Here is a 9,805-nt window from a genome sequence, read left to right as displayed (position 1 = left end):
CTTATCTTGACGACAATAGAGTTTATGGCCACCCACTCATCCCCAATGTAGGAGACAGGTGGTATAGAGGAATATCCCCTTCTCCACATTTCCTGGGCAATCTATTCTTTATATTTGTGACAAGCTCTGCCAGCTACAAAGCCTCAGGTGATTTGCTTAAGAAGCACAATGGAAGTTACAGTCACAGAATTTTAAATTGAAAAGTCTGTACATGATTAGCTCTCTTCTTCATCCTTCAGTGCATTCATCCCAGGCTTTATCTCATCCGTGAACCCTGCCCTAAACCAGCCCCTCCTTTGTAATAGCATTCCCCTCATTGTATGGAAATTATTTGTTCATGGGCCAGATGCCACTCTCAAGAACAGGGATGTGACTTAATCTCTATCTTGGGCACTTGGCACTTGGGTGGTGCTCAAAATGTGTTTGCTGGACCAAACTCAATATATTAAAACCTGTAGGACAGTGCTTGTCACATAGAAGATACACAATATATGTTAGCTTCCATTTTCTATATTTTCTGAATAATACGCATATGTAGAGGTGTGAAAAGATTGTAATAATAGCAAGTACTATAATTCATTTTTAAGGGGGTTGTCTTCAAAAACATTACCTTGATAAGCAAATTGGAGTGAAAAGTAAGACCCTAAGAACATTTATTAGTAGGATGGAAGCATAAAACATATACAGGCATACCTTGGAGATATTGTGGGTTCGGTTCCAGACCACCGCAATAAAGCAAATATCACAATAAAGCAAGTCCCATGAATTTTTTTGTTTCCCAGTGAATATAAAAGTTATGTTTACACTACACTATTAAGTATGCAATAGCATTATGTCTATTAGGTACAAACCTAATTAGAAAATACTTTATTGCTAAAAAATGCTAACCAGCATCTGAGCATTTAGCGAGTCATAATCTTTTTGCTGGCGGAGGGTCTTGCCTCAATACTGATGGTAGTTGACTGATCAGGGTAGTGGCTGCTGAAGGCTGGGGCTGCTGTGGCAATTTCTTAAAATAAGAAAGAATGAATTTTGCCACACTGATTGACTCTTCCTTTCATCAATCATTTCTCTGTAGCATGTAATGCTGCTTGATAGTATCTTACCCACAGTAAATCTTTCAAAATTGGAATCAATTGTCTTAAACTCTGCCACTGCTTTGTCAACTAAGTTTATGTAATATTCTGAATCTTCTGTTGTCATTTCAACAATCTTCATAGCATCATCTCCAAAAGTAGATTCCATGTTAAGAAACTACTTTCTTTGCTCATCCATAAGAAACAACTCCTCATCCATTTAAGTTTTACCATGAAATTGCAACAATTCAGTCACATCTTCAGGCTCCACTTCTAATTCTAGTTCTCGTGCTATTTTCACCACATATGCAGTTACTTCCTTCACTGAAGTCTTGAACTTCTCAAAGTCATCCATAAAGGTTGGAATCAACTTCTTTCAAACTTCTGTTAATATTGATATTTTGACCTCTTCCCATGGATCACAAACGTTCTTAAATGGCATCTAGAATGGTGAATCCTTTCCAGAAGATTTTCAACTTACTTTGCCCAGATCCATATATATGGCAGCTATAGCCTTATGAAATGCATTTCTTAAGTAATAAGACTTGAATGTTAAAATTACTTCTTTTTTAACTTTTTATTTTATATTGGAGTATAGCTGATTAACAATGTTGTGTTAGTTTCAGTTGTACCGCAAAGTGATTCAGTTATATGTATACATGTATCTATTCTTTTTCAAATTCTTTTCCCATTTAGGTTGTTACATAATATTGAGCAGAGTCCCCTGTGCTCAATGGGCTACAGAATGGATTTTGTGTTAGCAGACATGAAAACATCATCTATCTCTTTGTACATCTCCAGCAAAGCTCTTGGGTGACCAGGTGCATTGTCAATAAGCAGTAATATTTTGAAAGGAATCTTTTTTTCTGAGCAGTAGTTTTCAACAGTGGGCTTAAATATTCAGTAAACCACACTGTAAATAGATATGCTGTCATCCAGGCTTTGTTGTTTCATTTATAGAGGAGAGGCAGTGTAGATTTAATATAATTCTTAAGGGCCCTAGGACTTTTTGAATGGTAAATGAGTATTAGCTTCAACTTAAAGTCACCAGCTACATTAACCCCTAACAAAATTCAGCCTGTCCGTTGAAGCTTTGAAGGCAGGCATTGACTTCTCCTTTGTAGCTATGAAAGTCCTAGGTGGCATATTCTTCCAACAGAAGGCTGTTTTGTCTACATTGAAAATCTGTTGTTTGGTGTAGCCACCTTTATTACCTATCTTAGCTAGATCTTCTGGATAACTTGCTGCAGCTTCTACATCAGTACTTGTTGCTTCACCTTGCACTTTAATGTTACGAAGACAGCTTCTTTCCTTAAAATTCATGAACCAACCTCTGCTAGCTTCAAACTTTTCTTCTGCAGCTTCCTCACCTCTCTCAGCCTTTGGAGAATTGAAGAGATTAGGTCCTTGCTCTGGATTAGGCTTTGACTTAGGGAAATGTTGTGACTGGTTTGATCTTCTACCCAAATTACTAAAATTTTCTCCATATCCGCGATAAGGTAGTTTCTCTTTCTCATCATTTATGTGTTCACTGGAGATGCAATTTTAATTTTCTTTAAGAACTTTTCCTTTGCATTCATAATTTGACTAACTGTTTGGTGCAGGAGGCCCAGCTTTCAGTGTGTCTCAGCTTTCGACATGCCTTCCTCATTAAACTTAATCACTTCTAGCTTTTGATATAAAGCGAGAGATGTGTGACTCTTCCTTTCACTTAAATATTTAGAGGTCATTGTAGGGATATTAATTGGCCTAATTTCAATATTGTTATGTCTCAGGGAATAAGGAACCCTGAGGAGAGGGAGAGAGATGGGGAAGCAGTGGGTCTGTGGAGTAGCCAGACATACACAGTATTTATTAAGTTCACTGTCTTATACGGGTACAGTTTGTGGTGCCACAAAACGATTACAATAGTAACATCAAAGATCACTGATCACAGATAATCGTAAGAATATAATAATAATTTAAAAGTTTGAAATATTGCGAGAATTACCAAAATGTGGCAGAGACATGAAGTGAGCAATAGCTGTTGGAAAAATTGCACCAATAGATTAGCTCGAGGCAGGGTTGCCACAAACATCCAATCTGTAAAAAAAAAAAACCAAACATAACTGCAAAGCTCAATAAAACAAGGTATGCCTGTATCTAAATATTTCTGCTTCTGAGCAATAAACGTGAAATTTAGTGGAGGGGAGCAGAAAAGAGAAGTGACAAATCTATTAACAGTATTGAGGCTATAAGCACATGTCCTTGCTTTTTAGGATATTTTCTGATCATGGCCAAGCTTGAAAAATGTTAAAATTATGATCACCACAAAGATGGGGTTATTTCGGTGTTACTCCTATGAGTAATAAGAGTCCCCAGATAGTCCAAGGGGTCCACTCTTTATCGTGAGCCTCCCACACCTTCTTTAGTTAGAAGAACTATGTGGCTAAGAAAAGAGGAGATTGGGGTGGGGTACAGTGGACCTGCAGTGCTGCCTGGGGAAGGTGAGGGAACAGCAGGAGGACTCAGCCCAGAACAAGACCAAAACACTTGGGCTCACACAGGTCTGGGGTGACGAGACCCTCGCTGAGCAAGAAGTGGCCACTGACTCCTCTGAAGGGGCCACTCAGTCCTCCTCTCCTCCCAGGCAAAAGGGTGGGGGAGAACACTTGGAGGCAGACCCGGGTGTACTTGGGATGGAAGGTATTCCTCACTCGCCTCTGCTCTCCTTAGGGGTGTGGCAAACCTGGGGCCAGATGTCCCCCAGCACACATTCACAAAAGACTTGCCCCTGCAAGCAGAAACCCAAAGCACAGAATTCTGTTAAGAACCTTGTCCTCAGGACACTGCCAGACCTTGTCATCATTTGTAGACTCTGGTGCAATGCAAGAGTTACGGTAGATTAGAGTCCTCAACCCAGCTGAGGTCAACCCAAACACTGAGTCAGAGACCACACTTCTACGGAGCTACAGTGAACCATACAGTGACTATAACAGCAGAAGATACTTAACTGAGGGACACACACCCCTTGCAAACTATCGCATTCTATATATAAAATGTGGTAGTTACCATTTATGGTTCAGCACGGGGCAGAGACACAGAGGATTTCATGAGGGACGCAGAGGGAAAAGCAGACAATGGTTTTGTTTGCTGAGAACTGAGAGACAGGACTCTACTCTGAAATCCACTGTAATTCTATGAAACGCACAGCATTCTGTGTTCGAAAAGCTGTTAGGGCATTCTTTTAAGGATATCCAAAACTTGATCACAAACCAAGGGGAAAGTGAAGCAGGCAGGAAAAATGCACTGATTTGTTTCCAAACCAAGAATACCTTTTATTTACTGATCAAAACCTCAAAGAACATTAGGTAAAATAAATTGAAGGAAGAAGTGTTTGGATAAATGAGAAGCTTGTTCAATTTATGACCCTGTGTAATAGAGTGACAGTGGATTGCCTGATTGCTTTTTTGGTTTCTTGATCATTTTGGCCTTGAATTGTTCTGCTCAAGTGTTAATTGGTGGTGTTTCTTTCTCTTTGGATTTATAAGCTTCCTATGATTTTCCTGAAAAGCACAACAATCACTGAGATAATTAAGAAAATCAGGCGCATTAACATAATGGACATGACCTGAAGTGAGGCGGGCACCTCCCTCTTTAGGGGTCCTGGAGGCCCACTGTCAATGCTCCCTCCATACCCCACCTCCTCACAGAATGGAGGGGCCCAGACATACATGCAGTGGCAGTTTTTGTTACTGTTGCAAACGCCTCGGCCGTTGCAATTCTCAGGCAAACAGTCAAAATTCAGGACTGAGCTATTCACACAATTTCTATTAAAAACATATCCGCTCCTTACCACAGGAGGTACCATCACTTATCACACCCAGGTCAGGTAACCCCATAGGTACCATGGCTAGATGATAGCCAATGCCCCAGCACATGAGATTTTCTTCATGCAGGTGAGTGGAAATTAGAATAGTATGATCTTGCATATCAGGGATGGTTTCGACATTTATACACTGTAGCCTGCCACATAATGCCTTTTCTCTGGGACACTTCTCATACTGACGAACTCCTAAAATACCACAGTTCCCATATTGGTCACCTATTACATTAACTGCATCGCAGCATTGAAGAGGAGCCCCCATGGCATCAGCTCCAAAAATATTTTGACACTGCACAGTTCTGGATTGGCAGCCCTTTCTGACACAATGGGCTCTGTACTTGCACGGAGTTCCATCCTGCTTATACGCGTCACTTGGGCAGAATGCTGAGGTCCCACTGCAGTACTCTGCAAGGTCACATTCATTTTCTTCCCCCCGACACGTATATCCAGACGGACGAAATTGACAGTTATGACAGCAACGTCCAGTGCTACAGTGCACCTTCTTTGAATTTACAATCTGGCTGACAAAACTGGTCTTCTTTACAGTCCTCTCTTGAACCACAATCACATTCCTCATTCTCTTCCACAATTTTGTTTCCACATCTCTTTACCACATAACCTAATCCTGGGATATCCGTTAGACAGTTTAATCCTGAACTTACATGCGAATAAAATTCGGCATAACTACAATTACTAAACCCAGTTCGCCCAGTGCCCATGATGCAACTATGCCTACCCTTACATTGGCAGTATTTGTAATCGTGGATCATTCCCACACTATGGCCCAGAGCATGAGTCGTCCAAGTGGCAGGTCCAAGGATATTTTTATCTAGAATAGAACTTGTAGATCCAGAAGGCAATGTACTACATACACTTCCCCAGTGCTGTGAAAGCGCATCACTAAACTGTTTTTTGTTTGTTTGTTTTTTTGTTTTTTTTTTGCCGTACGCGGGCCTCTCACTGCTGTGGCCTCTCCCGTTGCGGGGCACAGGCTCCGGACGCACAGGTTCAGGGGCCATGGCTCACGGGCCCAGCCGCTCCGCGGCATGTGGGATCCTCCCAGACCGGGGCACGAACCCGTGCCTCCTGCATTGGCAGGCGGACTCTCAACCACTGCGCCACCAGGGAAGCCCCACTAAACTGTTTTTTAAGGTATAGGTGTGCCTGATCTGCTGGAATCCGACGACTCAGGTCACGTGATCTGTATTGCACAAACTGGCCTAAAACTTGTGATATCACTGGGGCATTAAGTGCTATTTTGTCCCTGTCTGTCCATACTTCCATAGCTAATAGTTGTGTTCTCGTACGGACATCTTGAAAGTAAGAGTCTGCAATTGCAGTCAGAAGAATGGCATCATTTATGACTTGAGTAAGTTTGGAGTTCAAATATAAATACCTACTGTTATCAAAGACCAGGGCTAATTCCAAGTACTTTTGGTGCATATATGCCTCACTAAGTCATGTATCCTAGCCCTGTTCTCATGCTTGGCCACCTGCTTTACTGTTTCATCATCAGTTGAGCCACAGATCTGATTGGGAAATTCCTCCTCTTTTTTTAGGAGATATATGACATGTTCAAAACTGGAAGAGGCTCTGAGGGGCTCGATTTGGTAATGGTTGGCATTGACTTTCAGTATGCCTCGGAGACCCCCCATGCATGTACTTAAAGTAGCTTTAGAATCCTGATTTCCTTCAACCAAGCCCATATAGTTGCAGTCGCTGGGTATATAAGGGTGATCCTCCAAGAGCCTCTCCTGTTCTGTGAAGGAGAAAACCTGCAGATTCCGGGGCAATAGAAACCTCTTGGGCCACAGGTGGAGGACGTGGTTCTTGCCTTTTACCTGCAGGAGGTAGGACACGTGCTTGGCCACACCCTGCTCCCCTCCACGGAAGCTCAGCTTCTTGGGGATGGTGATTTCATAGGAGTCAAAGCCTCACTCGGGGTGAAAAATTAAATCCTTGCCAAGAGAGTCAACCAGGAGCACCGGCAGGACTAGCAATGGGAGCGAACGGCCTGGGCAGAGGAGGGTCCTCACTGACCTCATGGCAGAGCCTGTTCCCAAGTGAGTCAGTCCCTGCCACTGGGGCCTTGCGACTCAGACTTCCAGGGACCGCCGCTAGAGGCGCGGGACTAGTGAGTGCGGAGCTCCCTGAGCCCCTGTGTGGGAGCGCATCCTCGGTCCAAGCTGGGTCAGGCTCAGTCCAGCGGATTTCCACAGCAGGTGCACGCCCTGTCCAACGCATCTAGTTCGTTTTCTGGGCGGTGCCGTTGGGCGCACGTGCAAGAATCCAGGGAAGGTGCGCGAGAATAAAATGAAAAGCGAGGCTATTTGCACGAGGGGTGGAGAAGGGCAGAGAACCGGTTGGGGAAAAGGAGAAGGAATAAAGAATAAGAGGAACTACGGAGCACTTGTTAAAGGCTCACTGTATCTTGGGCCATTTCTTCTGTTTCTATAGGCCTTAGGACACACCTGATTTTTCCATGGGTTGAGTGGGATATTTTAAAGCCCGTTGTGTCCACTTCACAGTTAACATCATTTCCACTTTTCTGCTGGGCTCGCTTGAGGCAAACGGAAAGATCACCGGAGCCAGCAAGAGTATCACCAGAGCCTGAGAAAATCAGAGGAGACTCCACCTCCCCACCCCCACCCCTGGCAGCTCCTGTGGTCAACAGGTGAAATACCGAGCAGAGTTCAATAAATGCTGAATTTAACAAAAGGAGGTCTTGGTCACTTTAGTGTGAACGGTTAGGGGAACTGCTGAGGAGCCACATGCCAGAAGGTTGTGATGTGAAAGGGGGATTCAGAAGGGAAATCACAAATCCAGACCACACGTTCAAGAAGTTGGATGTGAAAGAGAGGGAAGAAACACAACAGCGGCTAGAGGGTTCTAGGGAGTTTCGGATTGTCATGAACACACTGCTATATATAAAATAGATAACCTGCTGTGTAGCACCAGGAACTCTGCTCAATATTATGTAACAATCTAAATGGGAAAAGAATTTGAAAACTAATAGATACATGAATAGATATAACTGAATCACTTTCCTGTACACCTGAAACTAACACAACATTGTTAATCAACTATACTCCAATATAAAATAAAAAGTTTAAAAAAAATTAAATAAATAAAATTTTTTTAAAAAGAAGGATTGTTAGATGGAAGGGTCCTGGCCATTCTCAAGCGCTGTTAGGAAAACCCCCATATACAGCCTGGCTCAGCCTCCAGGAGAGGATGGGGGGGTCCCTTCAAAGGGGGCCCACTCAGGGAGCCTGTGTACAGTGGAGATGACCTGGTTGGCAGGCAGGAGAAGCAGTGAGTGTAGTTAGTAGCCAGTAAGGCAGGGCCAGTCTGAAGGTTCAGGGTCCCAGTAAAGTCAGCTGCTGAGGTGAGGGACAGTGGAGGTAAAGGAGATGAAGAAGAGAAGAACTCAGCAGAGAGCTGACTAGGGACAAATGAAGGTATCACCAAATGTGTTGAGCTCCTAGTTCAGACTGGAAATCAAAAATTACAGTTTCCTCAGTCTGTGATTTTCTCAAGCCCCCAGCAGCCTAAACTGGGGAGGGCAGTTGGGATCTATCTCCTGTATTCATTCTATTTTATCATCATTTTCACATCAATACCATTTTCCTTTAGGCCCCTGGAGTATTTCTTGATTAAAACACTAATTCTGCAACTCCTGTTGCAACAAAATTGTCTTTGGGCTAAACTCTACAGCATCTGTTTGTTAACACAAAGCTTTGTGGAAATAGTCTGCTTTGACCTATTTCCCCTTATTTACAAAAATCATGCACATATATTGTAAAAGGTGGAAATAACCCTGAATTACATAGAGTAGAAAATGCAAGCCTTTCCTTTATCCTCAATCTGCATATGTCTCCAATAAAATCTTCCCAACACTTAGACAGAATTTTTAGGTATGATGCTTTTTCCATCTTAGGACATGCCATTAAAATATAGAAAGTATGTCATATTTAAAAATAGTACGTACTATTCATATATTTTTGACACTGCCATTTTTCAGTACACAATATATTGTAAATAATTTTCTAGGCCATTGATAATAACAGATGTAGATCATTGCTTACTAACGGATACGTAATATTCTATAGTATTCATATAATTCTTTATTTAACCATTTCCTTTATGTATTCATGATATAACCATTGTTTCAAATTTTTACATTTTTCTTGTTGATAAATATGTTCTATTATGGTGATTAAGATAAATATATGTACACATTAAATATTATTTATTTATATGTAAATATATAAATGCACATACACACCTTTTTGCCACTTCTGGTGGCTTCTTAGAATTGTGTTAGATCAAAGAAAATGCAAGTGCTCAAATTGATTGAACCCTCTAAAAATCAGACAGAACTCTAAAAATCCTGTATTGGTTTACAAATTATCTTGTAAAGCAGTTTGTTCAATAACACGTTTTAAACACTGTGGTTAAAAAAACATAACATTAACTTTACTGTTTTAACCATTTTAAAATGTACATTTCCATAGTGTTAACTATATTCACATTTTTGTGCAACAGATCTCTAGAACTTTTCCATCTTGCAACACTAAAACTATACTTAAAAATCGCTAATTCTACCCCCTGTCCCCTACACATAGAAACTATCTTTCTACTTTCTATTTCTATAATTTTGATTACTTAAAATATTGAGTATGAGTAGAATCATACAGTGTTTGTCTTTGTGTAACTGGCTTATTTCACTTAGCATAATATCCTTAAAGTCTCTTCATGTTGTAGCCTGTGACAGGATTTTCCTTTCTTAAGCATGCATGCTCTTCCATATATGTATATACCACACTTCCTTAGTCATTCATCTGTTGGTGGACATTTGGGT

General features: G+C 41.5%; 1 protein-coding gene and 1 pseudogene across 1 annotated transcript; both read right to left on the bottom strand.

The window, feature by feature from the left end:
• Positions 1-883: 883 nt before the first annotated feature.
• LOC132515475 (tigger transposable element-derived protein 1-like) lies at positions 884-2,806 on the bottom strand (annotated as a pseudogene).
• A 1,763-nt stretch (positions 2,807-4,569) lies between these two features.
• ADAM30 (ADAM metallopeptidase domain 30) lies at positions 4,570-6,986 on the bottom strand. Its single transcript, XM_060141886.1, is given in 5 exon segments — positions 4,570-4,893; positions 4,895-5,435; positions 5,437-5,846; positions 6,064-6,395; positions 6,398-6,986. Coding segments are annotated over 5 exon segments (2,196 nt in total).
• Positions 6,987-9,805: the final 2,819 nt, after the last annotated feature.

The sequence above is a fragment of the Lagenorhynchus albirostris genome, chromosome 2 (assembly GCF_949774975.1).
Source record: "Lagenorhynchus albirostris chromosome 2, mLagAlb1.1, whole genome shotgun sequence".
Lineage (NCBI taxonomy): Eukaryota > Metazoa > Chordata > Mammalia > Artiodactyla > Delphinidae > Lagenorhynchus > Lagenorhynchus albirostris.
Note: the sequence above shows the minus strand (reverse complement) of the source record. Positions and strands in the feature narration are given on the sequence as shown.